At 44.5% G+C, this 24,346-nt stretch overlaps 5 protein-coding genes across 5 annotated transcripts; 3 read left to right on the top strand and 2 right to left on the bottom strand.

Annotated features, from left to right (window-relative positions):
• Positions 1-3,174: 3,174 nt before the first annotated feature.
• Positions 3,175-7,147, bottom strand: LOC136431172 (cytochrome P450 2U1-like). Its single transcript, XM_066422452.1, has 7 exons — positions 6,615-7,147; positions 5,751-5,893; positions 5,433-5,643; positions 4,820-5,103; positions 4,416-4,604; positions 3,865-4,000; positions 3,175-3,480 (listed from the first exon to the last, which is right to left on the bottom strand). The coding sequence occupies exons 1-7, from the start codon at positions 7,000-7,002 to the stop codon at positions 3,302-3,304; spliced, it is 1,530 nt and encodes a 509-aa protein (XP_066278549.1). The 5' UTR covers positions 7,003-7,147; the 3' UTR covers positions 3,175-3,301.
• Positions 7,148-8,479: 1,332 nt separating this feature from the next.
• On the top strand, positions 8,480-12,660 carry LOC136431170 (sepiapterin reductase-like). Its single transcript, XM_066422451.1, has 5 exons — positions 8,480-8,771; positions 9,881-10,032; positions 10,592-10,714; positions 11,614-11,726; positions 12,421-12,660. The coding sequence occupies exons 1-5, from the start codon at positions 8,711-8,713 to the stop codon at positions 12,551-12,553; spliced, it is 582 nt and encodes a 193-aa protein (XP_066278548.1). The 5' UTR covers positions 8,480-8,710; the 3' UTR covers positions 12,554-12,660.
• A 1,184-nt stretch (positions 12,661-13,844) lies between these two features.
• On the top strand, positions 13,845-15,685 carry LOC136429460 (crystal protein-like). The gene has a single exon (XM_066419290.1). It carries the CDS (start codon positions 13,845-13,847, stop codon positions 15,537-15,539), a length of 1,695 nt encoding a protein of 564 aa, XP_066275387.1. The 3' UTR covers positions 15,540-15,685.
• Positions 15,686-18,216, bottom strand: LOC136429459 (transmembrane protein 45B-like). The gene is given in 3 exon segments (XM_066419289.1): positions 15,686-15,931; positions 17,048-17,118; positions 17,121-18,216. Coding segments are annotated over 3 exon segments (567 nt in total). The 5' UTR covers positions 17,371-18,216.
• A 4,109-nt stretch (positions 18,217-22,325) lies between these two features.
• Positions 22,326-23,735, top strand: LOC136429458 (serine/arginine repetitive matrix protein 1-like). Its single transcript, XM_066419288.1, has one exon. It carries the CDS (start codon positions 22,326-22,328, stop codon positions 23,733-23,735), a length of 1,410 nt encoding a protein of 469 aa, XP_066275385.1.
• Positions 23,736-24,346: the final 611 nt, after the last annotated feature.

Below are 24,346 nucleotides of genomic sequence, written 5' to 3'. Positions count from 1 at the left end.
TGAACGCGTTCAAAATTTTATCCATTTTTAAAGCCCCTTATGAGCATTGTCAGCAGGCTTTACTACGGCCTTTATTTCTCATGATGAGGTACAAGGTGACAAATTCATAAATTTCGACCGCGTTCTGGTGGTTTAAGTTTTCCCTGATATTGCCGATGTTGATGCAAAGTTTAACCATCAGAACACAATAGCAACCAGAAAACAACGAGCCATTAAACAATTGTATGCATCACCTGCACGTGGTACAGGATCTAACACGTGGAAAATATAAACTTGGAAGCAGGCTCTTCTACGGGCGCGCTGTTTTCTGCCTTCTACTGTGTTCTGATGGTTACTATATCAATATCAGGCAATATCAGGGTAACTGAAACCATCAGAACACGGTCAAAATTCATGAATTTGTCACCTTAAAATTACAAAAAGGCCGCAGTAAAGCCTGAATTAGGGGCTATAAAAATCTTACGACGATGCATGACATGTTGAATATCGCTCGGCCCTCGGCGATAGCTGATTTTACCGACGATTTACCTGCGATTTACCTACGATCATCGTGCGATGTACGGGATATGCTATCGTAGGTGCATCGTACGATGTATGTGACCGGGGCTTAACTCTACCATCTTATTTGATGGTGGACATATTTGACTTCCGTTTTTCAGTATTTCCTGCTTGACACAAAATGTCTAAATCATATGTAAGTTACCTACCGATGGTGCAGGAATGGGCTGACTTAGGTCCAGGCTCAGCTTACCGATGTGCTGTTATCGTCTGCGTCTGTATAAATAGCTGTTCTAGTTATGATACATTATGATTCATTAGCACGAAACAAACAAGCGCTCGTCCGCGATCGTCATTGGTCAGAAAAGATCGTGCGTTATTTTTGGACATGGGTCATGGACATTTGCACGTGCACGTGCCTCGTGTTCAATAACACAACACGTGTTATGAAAGACGGCGGAAGAAGATAGAGCTAGAGCCAAACGTCCTCGATCTTTTCGGAGACTTTTGCTATGACAGAAACGACCGGAATGGGTGGACACGAACCACAAGACAACTAAATATTTTGTTACTACATGTATGTGTTTTTGTAATAAAGTATATGTGAAAGGATATATGTTTATGGATTTATCAGGACTTTAATCATATATTCTGTATCTTTGTCACATCTTGTCTAACCCTTATCTTCCCATATGACCTCAATAAAAGGCGACCAGCTTGCGCAGACCGATTTGAGTTTTAATGAATGAACCAAGGCTATAACAAACAAAACCTTGGTTGCAGATATCATCAAAAACATAATTTTTGCTATAAGGGGGGTTGCCCTAAGTCATGACGCGCCCTAACACGTGACGGATCTTTTAGTGATCTTTTTATGCATAAGTACGCCTTGTTTTTGTCCACTGACAATGCTCATAAGGAAGGTAAATAAACCAAGTTCATGCACATAATTGTTATTTGCATTCAAAACATATCTATACATATTTATTTCTTGTTTTGTCGAGAATAGTATTTTGACAATAATGATGGCAACGCTGAGTAGAGGGTCACTGCGTAGCTAGACGACCCGGCACCTAAATATACGACCTGTGCCAAGCAGATACACAACTATCATACACATAAGAAATATAACTTCATAAAACACACAAAAATTGGGTCTTTAAGTGTTTGTTGAGAAGAAAACCGACCAAAGAAAACACGTTAACATCGCTGCCGTCTGCCGACGTTGTTTTCCCGCCATTTTTTTGGGCCGCGATGGTGGCGGACGGCGATTCAAAGCACAGCTTTGTAACGCTCTAATATGTGATTGGTACCGTCTATGAAAAGGAAACTGAATACAGAGATGGCGAAGATATTTCCCAATAAGTAGACGTTGATGTAAGCGGTGTCGTTTTTTCGTAATGATTTTGTAAGTCGGGTCGCATGCCAGACGTACGTCGGGCCGCGCGCACAGTGCTTAGTAGCCTATCTCCCGTGAAAACATGAGCTGGGATGCGCTGGATATAGCCCTTCTCACATGACGTGAGAAATGCATACAGTCAAAATTTTCTGGTCAAAAGAAAGCTAGAATATAGCAAACTTCAAGCCTTATTTACATTTCCCAAACTTCATCACAAACTTCCGAAGAGAGCAAATTACCAAAGCGTAATAAGTTAGGCACACTATCTGGCGTAGCACTAAATCAGAAGGTACATTCGTGAAAACGTCTCACAGCGTTTTCCGCTGGTAACGCGGAGCGTGAAGGGCCCATGAACAGTATGAATACATTTCTTGTCCATGTATGTTCTTTAGATGAATGTGTTCAAAATTCATTCATTAAAACATGACCATTCTCTGGCAACCAGCAATGGAGCGCCGTGAGTTCGAGCGCGTAAAAAAACGTCACGTGTTTGGGCAGCTCCCGTTATGTTTCTTGTCTATGATGTGAAAAACTAAGTCGTACTTCGATTGGTTGTAATATTAAGAACAGATAGTTAAAGAAAAAGAAATTTACAGCTACTAGATACGTGGTTGAATATTTACACATGATGTAATGCATTTTATTAACCTATCAGACCAGGAACGTCCATTATTTGGTGCGGGGACGAGGACATTGCACAGACGTCCAAATCACGTGCACAATACGTGAACAACACGTGTACAGCTGTGTTCTTGGGTTCAATATTGTCTATGAAGTAGTCTCAGTTTACACACGCGTTTCCATGTACACTCGGAGTATGTTCAGAGTGTTCGGAGCACACCGTAGCCTGACTAAGTCGCGCTCCTAGCGGCTGGCCCGAATGTTACCGCCCCCTCGGGGAGGAGGTCATTAACCTCGGCCAGCGAGAAATTGTGTAAACACAGGCTAGAGAACACCCCGAGTGTGCTTGGAAACGCACGTGTAAACTGGGCCTCAGGGTAGGAATAGATCGAGGTTCAAACACGTCAGTGAAACTCCTTGGAAGGAGAAACATGGAGTTTTAAAGGCTACTAGATAGTAGAGAGATAGCTTTACACCTGATCGGCAATGTGGTATGATGACATGTCTTAACTTCATGTTAACCTTAATGCCTGACGTATTACAAATACAGATGTCAATTAATATGTCTCAAACGTCTGACTGTTTGTGAAAATTTTATCCAGTTGTTTGAGTAACTATTTTGGGCAAATATCAGTTAATCATCAACATGACACCAATACACATCTTGTTATTGAATGCTTAGAGAAGAAAATCTCTAATATATAGCCAACAGCAAGTGTCTGAACTACAAATTTCGAAAACACTTGACCTGGAAACAATCTTCTATGTGATACTAGTAATGACTTAACGCGGTGTCACACATAGCTGGAACGAATGCGGCGCCAACGTCAGACCAAGGACGCCGTCCGCGTTTGGAGGAGGAGCGCCCTCTGGCGTCTTGAAGGTAAAGGACTGCAGCAGGGTCGAGAAGAACAGGAAAAGTTCCATCCTGGCCAGCTGCTCACCAAGACACACGCGTCGGCCTGGAGGTATAGAATGCCAAGAAGTAAGACTAGGTTTGCACACGCATTTCCAAGTTCACTCGGAGCACACTCGGCTGAAGGCCGACTCAAGGGCGCTCTGTTTACACACGGGGTCGCGAAGTGACTTGGAACGCCCACGGCTGTGACAACCGCATGCAGTATTGTCTCACTTTGAATAATGACAAACTTGCACCACAGAGTGCACAAAATAATAAAACAGATACTGAGAATTTATGGCATAAAGAGTAAGAAACAAATTTGGAGAAGATAATGAACCATCTTCATTTCATCTAAATTATTAAGATAAAAAAATAACCATCAAAATACTCTCAACTATCGAATATATCACTTTTTTGGCTAGAATGATTTTTCAATGAAAATTACCTCCTGAAAAAGGCATGAAGGACTCAGGCTTGTTGATGACGTTCCCTTCCGCGTCCAGAAACCTTCCGGGGTCAAACCGGTCCGGATCAGGCCAGTAGACGGGGTCCATGTGGACAGAGTACAGGTTCAGTAGTACCTGGATCAAACAAAATAGACATTGTGTTGATACGTATAGATACACACTGAAAACCTAACATGTCAAGTAAACTATTTCTGTAAATCTTCACCCCGAGTTAAATAGGACCAGTCTCTACCAAGCTCACCGCGCAGGCTATAGGGAAAATATTTGCCAGGGGAGTTTGGCCATCGACGGTTTCATTCGCAGGCCCTGGGATTGCAGATTGGACCCTCTCTGCGTAGCCGACTCCCTTCATACAACTCACTCAATTTCTACTATTTTTCCTAGGCATTCGCAGGGCTTGGTAGAGGCTGAAACAGGACTGCCATAGGGTAAATGTGTTAACTCTCAGTTGTGTGGCCACTTCTAAGTAAAGGGACCATCTTTGCAACGCTATAAAAAGAATTTGAAATCTTATGGCAAGTAGCAATACCTGGCTTCCTTTGGGTATGTAATATTCCCGCACTTTGACGGTCTCTGTAGTGGCATGGGGAATGGCAAGAGGTGCGATGGGGCGGATCCGCATGACCTCCAGCAGACAGGCATTCACGTAGGGCAGCTGGGCACGGTGGGACAGGGTGGGCAGACTCTCACCAACAACGGCATCAAGCTCCTCTTGTACCTGTTCGGATTACATCGTCTTGAAGTAACCCTCACTAACACCACAAGGCTTACTAAAAGTCGTAAGAAATTTGCAGAATTACGTTTGGAAGTTAGTAGGGTATATGCAAAGAGAGAGGGCATATGCAGCTACAAAGGGACAGTGGCCTAAATTTCTAGTGATCTTTACCAAGCGTCTGACATAGCTATAGGGTGACATGTGATGCTGACAAGTACCTTATGTTGGATATCAGGGTTCAAAGTCATGAAAAGCAGACTCCACAGCAGGGTGTTGGCAGTTGTGTCTGTTCCTGCAAAGAAAAGATCCTGGGCCAAGTACATGGCAATCTCCTCTGTCAGACCGTTCACATGCTCCTGCTGTTCAAGTTCCAGAAGGCAGAAGTCGAGGAAGTCTCGCGGGTTCTCGCGATCCAGGCGTTCGCGATGACGAGCCATTTCTTCTTTCAACAACTCTTGGATCTTAGCGACCTGTCCAGATACACTAAGAAATGCTCGGTTCACTGTGAATGGCGATAATGGTAAATCATCAGCAAAGTACTATTTTCTGACGATATGGAAAACTTTAGCATAAAACTTTATCTGTGCTGGTATCAATATTTTTGGTACCTTGTAACACAACGAAGAAAAGCGGGGGGGGGGGGGGGGTCGTTATGAACATCCGAGCATTTCTGAACAATTACTGACGTTACGTTTCCATCATGCACGACCGAGCGACTGGTCATTGGATCCCGAAGAAGGTTGCAGTACTTGTCTAGTAAATATAGCCGAAACTACAATTCGGCTATCTATGATAGAGGAAAGACTGTAAAGACACATGTGATATGCTGACCTCCTGGAACAAACCGTAACAGGGGGAAGACGTTGATGATCTGCCCGGCGCTAAGGTCAGCTGCTACCGTTAAAATCGCTTCAGTGAGCTCGCGGAAGGTTTCATCCTCGTAGTCGTAGCGCTTCCCGAACACCATGGAGCAGATGACGTTAGCAACAGTCACGGTGACGTCATGGGCGATGTCATGTGGCTTTCCCTCGTATTCTGCAATCTAAATAAAGTTCCTTCATCAGGAAAATAACGAGTTTGTCCAACAGACATTGAAGGTAGAAGATTCAAGATCTTACTGAGTTCATTTTTAGAAAGATTTCAACCCACCCTATTCCGTAGACAGCTCGCCTCCTCTCGGATATTCTCTTCAATGCTGCCAGCTCCACTCTTCATGCCCAAATTCTTCAAGGCGGTGGCGGTAAACCTTCTTCTCTGCGTCAACTCGGTCCCCCAACATGCAGTACCAATGTCTTCAGGAAAAAGACGATGACCTCAATATATTTTAATGATGACATATGAGTGTTTTCCCCCTCTTTTTCATTGTCTCATAGGACCCCAATAGTGGATCTATGTAGGGTAACAGCGCTGCACCTCTCTACACTCTTGGAAAGGGAGAGCTTTTGCCCCCCATTTTATAGAACAGTATATAACCTATACGTATAGGGAAAACAATGGTATGCTTTCCCTTCCTTCTTGGTGCACGAACATGACTTGTGCAACACGAAAAGCAATAAAATCATTTATATTGCCATGGCGACGATTGTCTGTTACTATAGAGCTAGGCATATTACACAAACCAAACCTGGGAAAAAATTGCATGACAGTATGTTCCTGTCAATGATATTCTTTCTTTCATTGTCGACCGGATGGTCCTGGCATGTAGATATACAACTGAACTTACTACATCTGGCTGACACCTGTGGCCGAATGTCTCAGTTTTCTATAACGAATGCTCCGGCGAGCCTACATGATCCACTTTCTACCATTTCAATTCATGACTAATATCTCTTGGGACTAAAATTCCTGTGTACGCATCCCTTCACAATTCCTAGAATTTTTGCCGACTGCACACAATATCATACCATTAGGCTCGCCCCCAAGGTGCCGCCAAAATTGATCGATGATTTCTAAAACGTAGATCAAATTTCCAAATTCATAGTATACAAAAGGACTGGAAATGGAATACTTTACCTTTTCCGAAACCAAATGATGAATCAAACAGGAAGTTTGGCGGCCTGGATGCGAACAGCTTGGACCTGTCCACGAGCGCGTCCTTGACGGCAGTGTAGCCGTTCAGAACCACCATATCTTTCATCCCCATCCTGACGGTGAAGACGTCCCCGTACTGCGGCCTCCATGCCGTCAGCTTGAGGTGAGGTGCTCGGCCTAAGGCGAGGAGGTGTCCGAGAACAGGCACACTTCCTGCCGGGTAAGGAGGCATGTTTCTTGGGCGATTCAAGAGTAAATATGCCAGCAGAAAGGCCGTAATGAATACGAGAAAAGATTGCAGAGTCAGCCCAGAGATTTGTGATATATTCTGCATGGACTCGGTTATCCAATTCAAGAATGCCGCAGCCATCTTTAACCACGACCGCAGACAAACAGGTTAGACACGTACCCAGTTGCCATGAACTATGACCTACATCCTTTGACATGGTATAACCTTGTAGAGTCGACCTACATTCTTTGACATGGTGTAACCTTGTAGAGTCGAACTGCATTCTTTGACATAGAACTGGAGTTTGTGTATCAGTCTTTGTTATCTCCATGAAACATGGAGATATTGTTTTGGGTGTGTCTGTCTGTGTGTGTGTATGTGTGTATGTATGTGTGTATGTTTGTGTTTCCGCACCACTCCAGTCAGCATAACTCAAGAACCTCTTGATGGATTACAATGAAATTTGGGATGTGGGCGGGTGTTGTAAAGCCGAAATTTAAGGTCGATTTTGGGCCCCCTGGTATGTGACCTTGGTACTGCAGCAGAACTGCAATTTTTGTATCTTTTGACCTGGACGTGCTGTGGTCTTTTGGGTGGCAGATAGCTTGTGATGTAATAGAGAAGTGGTGTAGGTTTGGGCCCCCTAGCAGCTTCCTCTGAAACTGCAGGGGCGTTTTCGTGAAAATCTTCTAAGGAGAATAACTGAACAAAGGAACAACAGATTTCCATGATATTTAGTATGCAGGTAGCTTAGACAGAGATATACACAATGAAGTGCAAATTATGCTAATTGGGACTTAATTTGCATATAGCTAATGAGGAAAATCTATATTTGCAGTGTTTTCCATTATCAGACTCAAATACATGTAGCGTATGTAGTTTATGGAAAGTGGGTCATCAACAGATACCAATTATACAAATAAATTCCTAATTTGCATAATCAATGCAAAACACCATATCTCATCTAATTGGAAAATTATAGGACTGTCAATATGATACTTAGTAAGCAGGTAGCTTAGACAGAGATATACATAATGAAGTGCAAATTATGCTAATTGTGACTTAATTTGCATATCTAATGAGGAAAATCCATATTTACAGTGTTTTCTATTATCAGACTCAAATACATGTAACATATGTACTTTATGGAAAGTGGAGCATCAACAGATACCAATTATGCAAATAAAGTTCCTAATTTTCATAATTAATGCAAAACACGATAATTCATCTATTTGGAAAATTATAGGACTGTCAATATTGCAACATGTAAGTTAGATAAAGGTGTTTATGACCAAGCATATATTATGCAAATGTGTAAGTCATTTGCATGAATAGAATTGTTCATGGAGATTGATCAGGTGGACCATGCCTTGGCCATGTTGTAAAAGCATAGCCTACATTTGATCGTGAAAAGTTCTGTGGATATATCTACGGCTCGAGTCGTTAACTGTGTTCCTCATCTGTAGGGGGTCAATCCGGTGTCAGATCCCGGCCGGGGCCTAGATAATCTGGGCTTTCAACGGCTCCCTTACCATATCGTGACCCTTCAGGCATTAGACCAATATGCACGAGTCCAAAGTGCAAAAAAATATATGCTAACGCTTCTCTAAAAATCACCAGGTCTAATCATGGCGTCCACCGGTTTGTCTGCCATGTTCGGCCCCGCCACGTTCTGTGCCGTGACGGGAGGTAGCCGAGGGCTGGGCCGGAGCATCGCCGTGCAGCTAGCGGGGCGACTAGGGGAAGGCTCCCGCCTGGTGCTGACCGGCCGCTCGCTCCAGGGTCTGCAGGAAACCAAACGGCAGGTAGAGGAGGGGTGTCCGAACCGGCTGGAGGTAAAGTTGGTGACATGGAGGACACCACCGCCTACCCCGCACTGTTCTTCGACATCTTCGCAGACACTCAACCAGGTATGGTGACAGGTAACACTACTGAATACTGAGTTATGTACACATTTTGGTACAATTACGGTTTATGGGGTTGTGTGGTGCAACGGCAGAGCGTTCGGCTCAGAACCAAGAGGTCCCGAGTTCGAATCCTGTCATGTCACCGATCTTGTGCCCTTGAAAAAAGGCACTTAACACGACTTTCCTCACTCCACCCAGGTGTGAATGGGTACCTGACTTCGGTTGGGGAAGGTCGTATTAAGGTCACCTGGTGGCGCCGAATGGCAGCCGCCCAGACCCTTGCGACAGTTCCACATAATGCAAGTGTGGATAAGATAACGTTATGTATATGTTGTGTATTATGTGAAACCTGTAAACCCTGCAACAATTCAGCGCTAGAAACGCTGCCATTGCGGGTAATTTCTGACCAATAAACACATTCTTTATAGAGATCCCGCTTTTCACCACTAAGGGGTTATACAGCATTTACTTACAATCATCCCTGCAAGATATGTCCACATTTTTCAAAATTCATGTCCCTCTCTGATGTGTATGGGGAAAGTGATCAGGTATCATTTGAAAGAATGGACTATTGGCATGCACATTAAGGTCAAATTTTCATAATCACTGCACTTAAAATGTACACCTCGACTTAAGTTAGCTACAAGCAAAAAATCATGAAAATCAAGTCATTGCTTCTTGAGTTACGCTCCTTCTGAAAATCACAAGGAATACCTGCAATACCTTCACATCATTGCCATAACATGGTCTGAACAAAAACACAAACGATTACATCCCCACTGCAGTACCAAACAAAAACGCTTTGAGATTCCAGAATTGAATTTTACTTTGTATTAAACATTTCAAAGTTCAGTAGTTGTTTGCACTTTTTGACAACGCCTCAGGGGTGGAGCCTTCTTTATGGTATTACGTCGGGTTTGAGGTTAAAGAATGTATCCCCTTGGGAAATTTTGTATCCTTTCTTCTGGACTCGCTATGGTGTGAGTTTTGGATGTAGATACATGTAGCTCTTGGTCTTCGGAAGATGTGGTATATGTTTGGGCCGCTCTATGTATCTGTTACATGTATGGTGTATCTACACAACAACGATTTTTGCACGTCCCGGTACGTAGGCGCCTTCAAGAATGCTCTGATGATCCACAACGCGGGAACCGTGGGCGATGTGAGCAAGAAGGCAGCAGAACATTCTGATCCTCAGATTCTAAACAAGTACTACGCCACCAACCTGACGTCCGTCATCGCTCTGACGGCCAAGTTCATGCAGGTGTGCTTATTTCTGTGTGCTTAAGGGCTGACGTAACGACATCACTATCGCCATGACTGTCCAATTTGAATTGTAATCATTCAATATTATTTTTTTAGTTAGTTCAGCATGGAACATGTAGTTACATGCCAAGTTCCAAACCAATATGGAACCCTGCTAAGCTCAGGACATGAACCTATGTATGCAGACCATCGAGCAGAGGCTGACGCCGTGTAAGATAAATGGCAATAGAAGCTCAGCCCTTTAACTAACATAGAATTCCAGATCTCTATCAACAATGTCTCTCAACAATTTGACATCAGCAAGAAACCGAATACTGTAAATGCAGAAATGTCCGCAAAGATTTGATTTTGTGGTAGAGAGAAAATAGAGTGTTCGCGTTTGAAACAGCAGCAGCGCTACAGTCACATAATGGAAACACTTTTTGTGGTGGTTTTAAGATCGTGGTAAAGAGTTCACCGCCGCGAACATTTCTGTATTTACAGTATTTGATCGAGAAAACACAATTGAACAGAATATCACATAGATTTCAGTAACAATTCCTGACTGTCCATACTAGGTCTTCCCGTGCACTGACGTCAGACGAACTGTTGTAAACATCAGTTCTGCAGCAGCCGTTGAACCGCTAGCCCACCATGCCCTGTACTGTAGCGGCAAGGCAGCGAGAAACGTGTTCTTCAAGGTTAGTACATTCATGAAGTCCCTGATCGGTAATGCTTCGGTCCCATTTACAAAGCGGGGCCCGGCCGGGCATCTTGTGGGAACGAAAAATATGAAAGACAACAAATCATAGTGCCTGAACGTTCAACGCGAATACCTCATTATCTCCATGAAAATGGAGATATAGGTTTTGGGTGTGTCTGTTTGTTTGTCTGTCTGTTTGTGTTTCCGGACTACTGAAGTCAGCATAACTCAAGAGCCTGTTGATGGATTACGATGATATTTGGTATGTGGGCGGGTGTTGTGAAGCCGAAATTTATGGTCGATTTTGGGCCCCCTGGTATGTGACCTCGGTACTGCAGCAGAACTTCAATTTTTGGCAGATAGCTTGTGATGTAATAAAGAAGTGGTGTAGGTTTGGGCCCTCTGGAACTGCAGGGGCGTTTTTGTGAAAATCTTCTAAGGAGAATAACTGAACAAAGGAACAACAGATTTCCATGATATTTAGTATGCAGGTAGCTTAGACAGAGATATACACAATGAAGTGCAAGTTATTCTAATTGTGACTTAATTTGCATAGCTAATGAGGAAAATCTATAATTGCAGTGTTTTCCATTATCAGACTCAAATACATGTAATATATGTAGTTTATGGAAAGTCGAGCATCAACAGATACCAATTATGCAAATAAATTCCTAATTAATGCAAAAACACCATAATTCATCTAATTGGAAAATTATAGGACTGTCAATATTGCGACATGTGTAAGTTAGATAAAGGTGTTTATGACCAAGCATATATTATGCAAATATGTAAGTCATTTGCATGAATAGAATTGTTCATGGAGATATGAGGTCGTGGAACTCTTGTTTCTTGTTGAGGGGATTGTGCATTCACGTGTTTGGTTGTATTGTACCGCAGGTGATGGCGGAGGAGGAGCCGGATGTGCGCGTGCTCAGCTACTCCCCGGGTCCGCTGGACACCGACATGTTACAGACAGTCAGGTCGTGCGGGGACAAGAAAGTCGAAGACAGGTATGTCAAGCACCCGGGTTGTGTCTTGAAGAGGGAAGGGAAGAAAAAATAGTTGTCGTTATTTCAGGAATCAAACATCAGACCACAAAATGTACATTAATGTACATAACTTAGTTAAACTTACCCTCAAATGCTAACCTGTTATGTCAACTGTCGTCAGATGCAAATTCTATACGGCTAGTATGCAAATAGCCCCCCTAATCAGAGCCCTTGGATTGGTCCTCCAGGCTTCAAACACCCAGTTGAAGATATATGATGATATGGATGAGATCCGCGCGCGCATTAAGTTTCGTCCGTTTAAAAAAAAAAAGGTTTGAGCCATACTGTAAATCGTACAAAGCAGCTGCAAAATGAGAAAGTACATGCATGCCGTAAATTGCAAAAATATATTTCGGAAAAATGAAGAATCTATATTTCTGTATATCATACCAAGGAGGTTAACCTCCTTGATCATACTCGGTGTGCTTAGTTTTTGTTCATCCTTCTTGACCACGTAGACTTCATACTCATGGCGGTTTTTATTTTGCCAAAGGTTTTGGGTTCCCCAGAGGATGTCATCCCTATAATCAAATCAACATGGCCTAATTCAACAAATACAGAGTCTATTTTAATATATTTCATACTAGCCCAGCAAAAACAAAACTTTTTTTTTCAAAGAAATACATGCGTGTTTATATTTCTCCTTACTTTATAGATTCAACGCAATGGAGTCCAAAGGGTTGATCTTGAGCCCTGACCATTCTGCGAAACACATGTGCACCCTGCTAGAAGAAGACAAGTTCAAGTCTGGTGCCTTTCTCGATGTCTTTGACCGCTTTTCACTGTGACAGGGAAAAAGCAAATTTTCCATTCCATTTTCTGACTTCTTGTCTTTCTGAAAACAAAATCACAACTGGTATGTCCTACGCCATTCCTCGTTTCAGGAGAGCCGGGAAGACAAATTTGTACACACGGTGTCAGAGATCTGGCACAATAAGCGATTATACCGGAATGGTCGATTCAACTGATAGAAACAGTAATCGAACTATCTAGTAGCCTATTGTTACAACAAAGTCAGACACAGTTAACTGACGCATGTATGTTTTTCCCTATGTTTACCATGTATTTGAAATTAGCCCACGGGCATGAACTTGCAATAAACTTCTATTAAAGATCTAGTCGTAACGATGATAGCGCCTGTCTCAGTAGAGACTGTGATTCTACATATACACGTACAAGTAGAGACCAGGATCGAAACCTCTACCACCAGAATCACCGATTGTACAGGTAGAGATCTCCATCAGCAGAGACACCGATCTCGATTTTTACCGGTAATATCACCTATTCTGCCAAGTAGCGATCGCTACCCTTACATATACATTGTACCTTTGTATTGCATTAAAAATCTCTCGATATCTTTGCAGATTTGTGACTGGTCGATCACGTCTTCGCTGTGCTTCTTATTATCTTGTTACCTTCGCTGAGAGGGTTATGTTTTGTACGTGGGCAATATTAATAATAGTTCGATTATAAAGTGGTAAAGAATACAAACAAATCTTAATTAATGTTTATTCCGAAATCCTGTGTAGAAACAATGATTGTCAGTTTCGACCGTTGTGTCGACAGAATTAGACTTCTTCCATTAGACATGTATATGTAAATTTCATTATAGTTGTTGGAAATTCTAACTTAAGATTGGAAAAAAAATCTTGATTGATGTTTATTCTGAAACAATGATTAGCAGTTTCAACCGTTGTGTGTGTCGACGGACTTTTTACCTCTCGATGTGACCAAAAAAAGCACATGTATATACAGTCAGACACATACTTTGTAGAACGGCTATAGGAGTAACTCCTCTGGCAAGTTCATCAGTCTATTTGGCCGATTTCTTCTATTTTTCAAGCTACCTATGGAGTCTTTTCCAGAGACTAGAATGCTTGATAACTAGGTTAGCTGATGTTGTGTAAGGATGGTTTGTTTACTTCTCTAGTAGTGTCGCCCGATATGTCAATGAGTGAAGGAAGATAAAAGTGCTAAACAAAGAAGATGGGTCCAAAGGGTACCCAGATGATGATAACAACTTGGTATGCTGACACGTAGAGACCTTACTTCAGCCTCCAGTTAAGGGTGATTTTAGATATGGCGGCAACAACGTTCTCTCGACTCTTGGTCTTCGCAGCCCTTGTTTTCGTTGGGTACGCCGCTGTACTGACGAAACCGGACGGTCCGATCGTTCGGACACAGTATGGAGACGTGCGGGGCATGTACGTGGAGGAAGGAGCCATCTTCCTCGGGCTCCCGTTCGGGGTCCCGCCGGTAGGCGAGCTGCGCTGGAAGCCTCCTCGGGCGTACAACACGTCCTGGGCGCCCGAAGTCCGCGACGGCACCGTACCGGGCCCGGCGTGCCGACAAATAGGGTGCGGACCGAACATCACCGACTATCATCACGATTGTAACCGCGACAAAGCTAGAACGCAGAGCGAAGACTGTCTGTATCTGAACGTTTTCGTGCCCAGATCCGTTCTGAACTCTACTGCTGTCAGGCTACCTGTTCTGTGTTGGTTTCATGGCGGAGACTATCACGCGGGCACTGGCGCCGCTATGGTGTACGATGGGCGGATTTTGGCCAACAAAACCAACACCGTCATCGTGACGACCAACTACAGACTTGGGGTCTTCGGTTACCTTGTGACCGGTGAGGGAGAAGACGACGCAAGGGGGAACTATGGGACATTAGATCAGATCGAGGCGCTAAAGTGGGTCCAACAGAACATCGCTGACTTCGGCGGAGACAAGGACAAAGTCACCATTTTCGGACAGAGCGCCGGGTCCGATTCGGTTGCAGTTCTCCTGACATCCGATAGGGCGGCGCACCTGTTCCACCAGGGCATCATGCTGAGCGTGCCGTTCTCCATCACTCACAAGACACAATTGGAAGCCATTCGTCTCGGGAATGACTTCACCAAGCTCGCGAACTGTTCTGCCGGGGACATGAAGTGCCTTCGCTCCAGGACAGCTGATGACATTCTTCACGCTCAATATGAAGTGGGTATTTACATAGCTAACCCCTTTCGCCTCCTGGAAATATTTCTTCAATGGGGCCCTGCAGTAGATGGTGATGTTTTACCTAGACAAACTGTAGATAGTTTTGCAAAGGGGCAGTTTCAGAGAAAACCGTTCATCATAGGCACTGTACGGGAAGAATCTGTCCTGTATATTTATGGGGCCTTTACTAAGCCTATCTCTAAACTTGAGTTAGACGCGGCTGCTTTGGCCTTTCTCCGTGGAAAAGGACCGGCAGTTCTTCATGAGTACAACCCGCCACAAACATCAGACTATCGCCCGTTTTTGTCTCAGGCCGTGACAGACTGGGTCTTTGAATGTCCAACCCGAAATGCCGTCCGAAACGCAGTCGCAAATGGTGAAGGCGACGTCTGGCTGTACGTCTTTGATCACGTCTGGTCCTTTAAGACGCTTTGGCACGACTACGACTACTGCAATGGCCACGTCTGTCACGGTGAAGACATTCCGTTCGTGTTTCAAACAAATCTAATTTTAAACTTGAGCTTCACCCCTGACGAGCAAGTAATGGCCGACACCATGGCGTACCACTATGGTAACTTCGCACACACGGGGGACCCTAACAAACCCAGTCCGTATGTCTACACCACGGGCGATGTCCTGAAGTCACCATTGAACTGGCCAAAGTACAACGAAGAAAACCAGTTCCCCAACATGAACTTCACCACTCCCCAGAACGTTATAGTTCATGACTATAACCAAGAAAAGTGTGACTTCTGGGATAAGGAAAATATCTACTCAGGAACAGATTAGAAGTTGCAAATCAGCGATAAAGAAAATAGGGTTTTCATGGATCGATGTAGGCATTATTTGGTTTTTGTTGTTGTTGATAGCCAGCTCATAAACGCCGGTAGGCGATGTGTACCCCATGGTGAAATGAATAAACAATACGCAATGTGCTAGTCCAAGTCTGAGTCTGACTGTGTCTGTAGCATGTGTGAAAACAGCGTTCCCAGCTCCAGCTCGGTACCTCCATGTTCCTCCTTGGCTTGGTAGATGTGATAAACTACGGTGTACACGACACTCATGAAGAGTAGGATGCCCAGGATCTGCCAACAGAAGGCCATGGAGACAAACATCATGTTCTCTTGGTTTTCCAGGTCCCACTCATGGCCAGGGAAGGGAGGATACAAGATGAACCCAACCTACACAGACATAAATCAACAACAAGTTTAGCTTTAAAAAAATAAATGGAGGAAAGGTTATGGGAAATTTAAACTGTTCTCCAACTCGACAATGGGACTGTCTTCTTCAGCTTTAATAGCTCTGGACACGTGACTTGTCTCACGTGCCACGTCAGAACTGGGTCAAAGGTTGTTGGAAGTCAATATCGCGCCCCGTCCCGGTAAAAAAAAAGGTTGGTGCGCCCTCAAGAAGCAGAAGAAGACTGAGTGATTCAGTCCGATTTCTTTAGTTGGAGAACGATTTGAACTTTCCATGATGTAAACTACCAACTCAGATGAACACGCTAATAGAGCTCTGACTCTACCGAGGGCCATATCAATACTCTTCTTGATCGTTTCTGGACCATCTACTAATCTTTGATTTTGATACCTTCTTCTGACATGCTTAGTGGTAGAAATATACAACGCGTTAACGACGAACTATTGATGAAAATATACATCTTTGGTAACATGTTACCAACTCTATCACATGAACTATTAGTGCTTCTGCATTTGGGTTTTCAGAACTCAGGTTAACGATAAAGTTTTCATACACGTAACCCATTGCTGAGGTCTGTGCCGACAAAATACAATGAAGAAGACGGCTATGACATCTGGATTTATTCATTTATTATGTAAGTGAACTCCAGGTAGAATAGTGTTTCTCTGTTGTAACACTAATGGAGATCTAAATAAACCAAAACAAAAAAAATATGATGGAAATCCGTCTTTCCTTTGTTCAGTTATTCCCCCGTAGTAGAAGATTTTCACATTAACGCCACGCCACTTCAGTTCCATAGCAAGCTGCTAGGGAGCCCAAACCGACATCACTTCTTTAGTACATCACAAGCCTTCTGCCACCCAAAAATCAAGACCATAGCACGTTAAGGTCAAAAGATACAAAAATGGAAGTTCAGCTGCAATACCAAGGTCACATACTAGGGGCCCAAAATAGACCTTGAACTTCGGCTTCACAACACCCGCCCACATACCAAATATCATCGTAATCCATCAAGAGGTTCCTGACAGACAGACACACAAACACACACACACAGACACACCCAAAACTATATCTCATGGAGATAACAAACATCTGACCTGCCACAGCCAGGTCCCCTGCAGCAGAACCAACGCCGCTCTGAGCATGGGTAGGTACACTTTTGAGGCTTCCATGTCTCCAGCCCTGTCACCACCACAGTCGGGACTATAGCCAGGAGGATCAGTTGATGCACGTGAACATCCAGGTCAGGACGGCCGTGTAGGTGATAGAAAAATGAAAGTCCCTCCACAGAAAACGCCAACGACATGGTAGTGTGATCTATTCCTCTTGGTATAGGCGCTCTAAGAGCGACTAAAACATCGCAAACTCCGTTCAGGGCAAAGAAGACGTGCATGGTGCTGTGTTGCCAGTTCCCTAGCATGTGAAACTGTCCGGTAGTCAACCAGGGTCCAGTTGGCTGTAATCTGTTCACATATCACACCTGTAACATCAAAGGAAGGTATGATTAAAATCAAATGTGTCTTATGATATGATTTATGTATGGTCATCTTCAGTTTGTCTTCAGATATGCTTTGTCAGCTGCTTGTCAAACAAATGGCGACATTCTGACATACCCCAGCCCACGTATACGAACGTAACTATGAAAAACCGAGGTGCTTTGTAGGCACTTTTGTTGTTTTGGGAAGATATCGGATGCTTCCTTGCTACATATATGTTACCGCCATCATAATCTGCTAGGATCACAGTTTGTACTAACGTTTGACTCATGTTTTAGCAGTTGTATATTGTTTACCAAGGTCTAAATACCAACATTCCTACGAGAAGAAGAAAGAGACGTATTCTTCAGTTTACTCTACCTATGTGTTGAACCATTACATACAGTTGGAGTTACGGGACTTGCTTAAACATAGAATATCAATGCTCTTAAAACAATAAAGTGTTTTTAATAGGTAACTATCAACTGTTTTACTTTGATATCAAATGTATCATTCAAATATTGCGTATTTGTTTGTTGTGCAGACAATAATGCATGAAACCCCATTCTTGAAATGAAAACATATCGTTCTACATCAGCTATTTGTGTGACGAAGCCTAAAATTTGTATCAAAATATTGATACTTGTGTTCTAATGGAGGGGGGATGTCCCTGTGATGTAGTGGTCTGCGCTTCTGTCTCTCACCACATCTGGTTCAAATTACTTGGACCAGAAGGACTGGGGTTCAAGCCCTATACATCAATGATGGTGTGGGAGGATTTTAACTAACAAACTAACTGTGTTCTATTGACGCTTATAGATATGTTTGTGATATCCGATCTCTGTATCTAAAAAAAATTATGGTGAAAACAAGGAGTTTGCTCGTGATACCTGCGCACGTGAACATGATCTTGCACAGTCCTTCTATCGGGGCCCTCTCCAGGAAGCGGCCAGGCCCTCTGCAGCAGCACGCCGTGTGAGCCCAGCTAGTCTTCCCGCCTCCCAGCCGACTGGCCCGCATGACGGAGTACTTGATGGTCCACCACAGCCCAAACAGTAAGAAGAAGCACCCAGGGGCAGCATGGCCGATGAAATTCCCCATCCGGCATCGTCTGGTGGCAACTTGGTCTTGTAGCTAGGGTTGTTGACTTAGAACCTAAAGGTTCTGCGTTCGAATCACTTGCATACCTTGATGTTTTATCCTAGGGGAAGGCACTTAACACCTATTGCCTCACACGACTCAGGTAAAAATGAGTACCTAGCTTAGGCTAGGGACGTCCTCTCGGGTGGGACGTAAAGAGGAGATCCAGTGTTCAAGGAGAGGCTGGTCTTACGTACGCAGCTTGTACGTACAGCACAAAACTGGTGTGTTGCGCCTGAAGGCAGTTTACAAGTTATTCAAAACAAATAAACAAAACTGTAGACCCAAGTAAGCTCGGAGGCTTCGCCTGATAGCTGGAGCGTGAAATGGGACATATCATGTTGTAGAGAATAAGATAACAACAACATGTAGTTAAGTTTTGTTTGCGCAATGTTGAGTAGTCTAGAAATGTGTTTTTGCAAACAACATCGTTTTCCCATCTAACTTGACTTGCCGTGGTGGCAAGACGTTGGACACGGTAGAACAAGGGGCATTTCAGAACATAACGGAAAGCCTAACAAAACTACGAGATAGCAATTTAGATATCTCATTGTGTTTTAAAGATGATAAAGCTGATTGCTATAAACAAAGTCTACACCAGGGTTTCATTCTATCTCTCCTGTGATGATAAGCCACATTAGAATCAACTGGTATTCAGCGTTATGTCATGCTTGAAACGAAGAACATACTGTGTCCCCATTTCAGCAACCATGCCAACCAGGCAAGAGTGGAGATTTCAAACGCCGCCTGGCGTATCATAGGGAAACTACATGGATAAGGCTGCAGAGTGTTCCTAGACTAACTTCTAGCCAGAGTACAGGATTGGAAACTAATGAGTAACTCACCACCATGTGCTCTGTTATCTCAGTCATTAAGGTATGCATCACACGTGAGTGTGTGATAAGTAAACCAACAGCTAGCTTTGTACTTACGTCTAAAGTACAAAACTCCAAAAAAATCACCGAACTTCAACATCTTTAAACATATTTTACTACACACGATTTAAACGGTTCGCTTAACACCAAACGACAGGTCGCTTTACAGTAACTTTCCAGCTCACTGAAAGTGTTAAGCCTGACATACAGCCAAACATTTAGTCCATTCTTACCTCTGTTTGGGTGACCGATGCGCAAATATTTGCCATTCAAATCAATACGCCCAGGTGTTGCCGACTAAGTACGTTCTGTAATTGTATTTATCAACTCGTGTTGTGCCCTTTGACGTTAAACACAAGATTCGCAGGCGTACGCCATTGGATCGTTACATAACTACACCCAGCGACGCAAAACACCCCCTCCCCATACACACACGCACACACAAAATAATGTTCTTTCTACTCCAAGCTCTTTTCAAATACAGTACGTAATGAAGAGAACCATTCAATATTTGATGACGGCGAGTCTTCAGATTCGCCCCCCCCCCCCACACACAATTGTTGGTTGATAACAAAAACGAGCGGTCATGGCTACTGTTGTCCTTTTATGGACGAGAGTAGGGTATACGTACTTTGTACTTGATACGTTTTATTTGATTTGATTTGTATTTTATTCAATGTCTGTAGTTTTTACCTTTCTTCCTTCTGCTACGCTGCTCTCTTATAACGCCGCATAAAAAGACAAACCAGCAAAGTGTCAAGGTTCATTTCGTACAGTTCATTACATCAAGGAGGTTTAATCCTCTTTGATTACATTGTAGGTAGGTAACTTTGAGGGTGCCTTGATTAAAGAGCTAATCTATCAGTTACACAGTGTAGCCCAGACAGTCTGTACTATAACGTGGTCGACGACAGAACAAATACTTGGAGGCGCCATTATTTGGTTTGCTTTTCGATGGTGTCAAATAGAAGACCTGCTCTGTTTTTAAAACATATTTATACAAATTCCAAGCAGGGGTTTACCTCAACAAGACTAATGCTTGGACTATTTTTGTAGCGACAACAACTAGCCCGTATACAGGGTGAGGAAACGATGGCCCCTTGTTAATACCACCAGTGGAGCTATCTAGAGTCAACAAAACCAATTGTTGTCATCATCGCCAATCGAAATGTTGACTTAAGTTACCTAGGAACATGCGCATTTAACTTAATTACGTCAGATGTGTGATTGAAGTCGTTCCGGTGGTGTTATGTTTCCTGTACGCTTCTCGCAATTCCTGATGACTAAAATGACCGGAGATTTAGATAACCGAGTTGATCAGAGAGGACGTCTATACATACGCGAGTGAAGAGGGGATTGAAGCTAAGCTTCCGTAGCTACTGTGATCGCGATAACGCAGTCTACGATTACCGTACGACACAAAAGGCGGACGGCACATGTTGAGCTGTAGGTAACCGATATTGTCGGGTCAGCTACGACACAAAAACGGACTTCGCCGGGCCGATGTTAGCTATAGACGACACATAGGGGTGACAAGTCCGGCGGATTTTCCTTTATTTTAGGTGTGAGCAGGGTGAAAATGGAGTCGGGACTGCCCATTGAAAGAAAACGTCAGGTAAGACTTCTCGATGGACAGACTGACAGGAAGAACTAGCCGTCACGTCGAAATGCTGGGAGGTTACTAAACATCTACACTAAAAGCATATTCTTGACAGTGCAATAGGCCATTTTATGGTGCCAGTCAGTTGTTTCAGAAGCCACCTTTCTTGTGGAACACTCAGCATTTCCAGCACATCTTTGTTTACATTGAAGGCAGGCATTTGATGTGGACCGTGCTCAAAACCTGCTGTCCTTTCTCTGACCGAAAGGGCTCTCTCCACGACTAGAGGACGCTCCAAAACCCAAGTTGGCATATAGGCATCGGAGGCCTTTATCGCCGAGTTACAAGTCACGGGCACTTGAACTCAGGATTTGGAATTTGTTACAAGACGCGTCACTTCAAAATCACATTCAACTGGAGTACGTACTTGCTAAACGTACTGACAACCTAACATCGAGAAGGGATATGTGTTCTTCGCCTGGGGCCTACTCGCCGAATAACACGTATTTTCTACTGACCAAAGTGTTCGATTCGTACGCCCCATTGGATTCGCACAATGCCACCTGTACTGGGTCGACACTTTGTTTCCCAGTCCTTCGCCATAAAAGACGGAATGTTTTCGTAACCAACTAAAGACTACGGCAGCAAACAAAGAGAGGCCGTGTACTGAAAACACACGAGTACAGCAAAGCACCTTAACCTGTCACTCGGCTATTGCGGGGGGAAAGCGTCATCCATTCACGGATTTAAGTCAAGAACACACATCGGTTTGCTGAGCCAATTTTCTTCTCACTTGGGTCCTGACTTCCCATTAACCAATGAAGACTGATTTACTGGCTTGAAGTGACGTATGACCTTTTTGTGCGGCATGTGAAACGCCCGAGTTTGCTTGGAAAAACGTCACTGTACCTGTCAGCCCCGCGAATGACTTGACAGGATTTGTTCGGTCACTTAGCTACCTGTACCTGGGATTCTATATCATCGCACAGCTGTGTGAGGACTTTTCTGTCAGTACGTCTTTGGCGACTTGTACGAACTTCACACCTTGTTGATACTCGAGCGGTTGAGTCGCAGGGACCCGTCGCCAGAGGGAGAAAGCGTGTTTACCCCACCCGTACCTACGGCTGGCATCCCAGAGTAAACCGAACCCACGCCGTCCGTATCAGGTGAGATAGCGCCGATGCTAATAGAAGGGTCACCGGGGGTAGCGTGAGCAAATATACTGAAACGAGCGCGTAATTCGTGTGACAGGTTCGTGAGAGAATTGTAGCCGTTCGCAGCAGCCATGGAAGAGGCCAAGGGCGAAGAAAAGAACATGGCCGACGACATAGCGTTGAGTTTGAAAGGACTTCACGTCACAAAGACGAAGAACAAAGAGATGACTGTAAAAAACAGGTCACTGGAGAACCTGCTACAATCCAAGGAGAAGGCGCTGAAGAAAGTCGAGGAGGGTAACATCCGTGCGATTAGTCATATCCAACAGAAGCTGCTGCAGTCTCTTGAAATCGACAAAACACAGAGTATGGAAGACCTTCGGACCTTACAGCACGTAAACCGCATGAGCCCTGCGCCTCTGATCGGTAGGGCAGTGGGAACACTAGAAGACGAAACCTCAGAAGACTCTCCTCTAGGAAGCGGAGACCAGTCGCCAAGATCAGGTGGTTCTACCCCGGGGTCATCGACCCCGAGCACCCCGCGGCGACACAAGCCCCTGACTCGGACGGTCTCAGACGGTACGTTCACCAAGCGGCTGTCACGAAAGCTGGCCCTTCAAGAGGACATCTTTCTACTCCCACCAGTCAACAAACATATCGAGCCGCTAAGGAAACGTTCCTGGTCTGACTCTGCATCCCTACCGCAACCCCCTGCCTTTCCGAGAGGACTCAAAGACGGTTCGCCTGTACCGACCCCACCGTCGTCACCTCGCCCGTCGTCCGCGTCTCCCCGCCGAGCCGGCCATCATGCACCCGGGTCGCCCCGTCCTCGAGCCGACTCCAACCCGTCTACTCCACGTCAAGTGTCCCGGTCTCTCTCACCGCGGGATGTCCCAATATCATCCTCTCCACGTGCTACAGAAAACAGACCGACCTCTGCAAGGGGCCCCTATCCTCTTGCGTCCACAACGCAAGAACGGACTCAATCCTCGGCGAACACCAGACCGATGTCGGCCAGCCCTAGGGGACGGCCCGGGTCTGCCAGTCGCCCGACCAGCGGGAAGCCCAAACCGGCCCTCTTTCACTCGAACTCGTCCCTGCTTCTGGACGCTGTCTCCTCACCGCGTCTGCTCAGGAGAGTGAACACCGCGCCTCCTCACCGACTCATACCGTCTTTTAAGACTCAAGAGTCACACCCACCACGTGCAAACGACACAGAACAAAAAGAGGATCCCACTTCGCCAAGAATTATACTCAAAAGCCAGGCGCCGCCTTCCTACATGCGCAGCACGGGCTCGAGTCGCTGGAAGTGCCGGAAGATCAGACCGGCCGACGTGTACGCCAGCGACTCCTCAGACGACGAAGAGTCGTCGCGAGCGGCGACATTCACCAGGATGGTTCCTCTGTACCTCAGCCAACAAGGCACGCCGCTAGTCAAGAGGGACTTCTCCGTCAAAGTTGAAGCGAGCGAGGCCGGGGGCATGAGGGACAGTTTTGAAGAGTTAAAAACGTGTCGGTATCTTCGGAAAGGAAACGACTGATACCTCGGACTTGAACTCATTCTAGAACTTAGCCTGAGTGCCAGCCTTTTAAAACAGAATGTTAAAGGTAGTTCTACTTAGCCTGAGTGCCAGCCTTTTTAGCTTTCATACGCTGGCAGCGGAGCTTGGGTATCGCAGCGGAGCTAGGGTAGCGGACGGAAGCTAAAAAGGCTGGCACTCAGGCTAAGTAGAACTACCTTTAACAACTGTTTTATACGATGTATGCCGTGCATATTTGAGCCGAGAAAAGAGGCTTGTGCTTTCGACTTACAGTTGTCATTGCTAGAACAATACTTAATCTGTTCAGAGATGTCTAAATGACTTGCTTAATCACTCAAGCAATACGTAAGTGGTTGATCATTCTGATTACTTCTTAGACCGCGATGTATAGGACTTCTTAGTGTTTAGATGATAGTCCATACTACCCCGGTTCTAACTGACGAGCTACCATGACCAAAGAATAGGCTACATGTATGTTTTACCTGGCTTGACTTGTGTACATAAGCAAACTACTTTGATATTGAAACTTTAAAACCCCATGATTTAAGATATTGGTGAAGATTTACATATCATACACAAATGATTTATATTCATAATATACACGATAGTTA

Source organism: Branchiostoma lanceolatum, chromosome 3 (genome assembly GCF_035083965.1).
Source record: "Branchiostoma lanceolatum isolate klBraLanc5 chromosome 3, klBraLanc5.hap2, whole genome shotgun sequence".
Lineage (NCBI taxonomy): Eukaryota > Metazoa > Chordata > Leptocardii > Amphioxiformes > Branchiostomatidae > Branchiostoma > Branchiostoma lanceolatum.
The sequence above is the reverse complement of the archived record's forward strand: the minus strand, read 5'-3'. Positions and strand labels throughout refer to the sequence as shown.

What these genes read in the sequence shown, in the direction of transcription:
- LOC136431172 (XM_066422452.1), bottom strand. Translation starts at nt 7,002, where the DNA reads ATGGCTGCGGCATTCTTGAATTGGATAACCGAGTCCATGCAGAATATA. An exon ending in ATCATTTGGTTTCGGAAAAG is followed by an intron (nt 5,894 to 6,614) that starts GTAAAGTATTCC and finishes TTTTTCCTGAAG; the next exon opens with ACATTGGTACTGCATGTTGG. An exon ending in ACCCTGATATCCAACATAAG is followed by an intron (nt 4,605 to 4,819) that starts GTACTTGTCAGC and finishes TAATCCGAACAG; the next exon opens with GTACAAGAGGAGCTTGATGC.
- LOC136431170 (XM_066422451.1), top strand. Translation starts at nt 8,711, where the DNA reads ATGGAGGACACCACCGCCTACCCCGCACTGTTCTTCGACATCTTCGCA. An exon ending in CGAGAAACGTGTTCTTCAAG is followed by an intron (nt 10,715 to 11,613) that starts GTTAGTACATTC and finishes ATTGTACCGCAG; the next exon opens with GTGATGGCGGAGGAGGAGCC. An exon ending in GACAAGAAAGTCGAAGACAG is followed by an intron (nt 11,727 to 12,420) that starts GTATGTCAAGCA and finishes CTTACTTTATAG; the next exon opens with ATTCAACGCAATGGAGTCCA.
- LOC136429460 (XM_066419290.1), top strand. Translation starts at nt 13,845, where the DNA reads ATGGCGGCAACAACGTTCTCTCGACTCTTGGTCTTCGCAGCCCTTGTT.
- LOC136429458 (XM_066419288.1), top strand. Translation starts at nt 22,326, where the DNA reads ATGGAAGAGGCCAAGGGCGAAGAAAAGAACATGGCCGACGACATAGCG.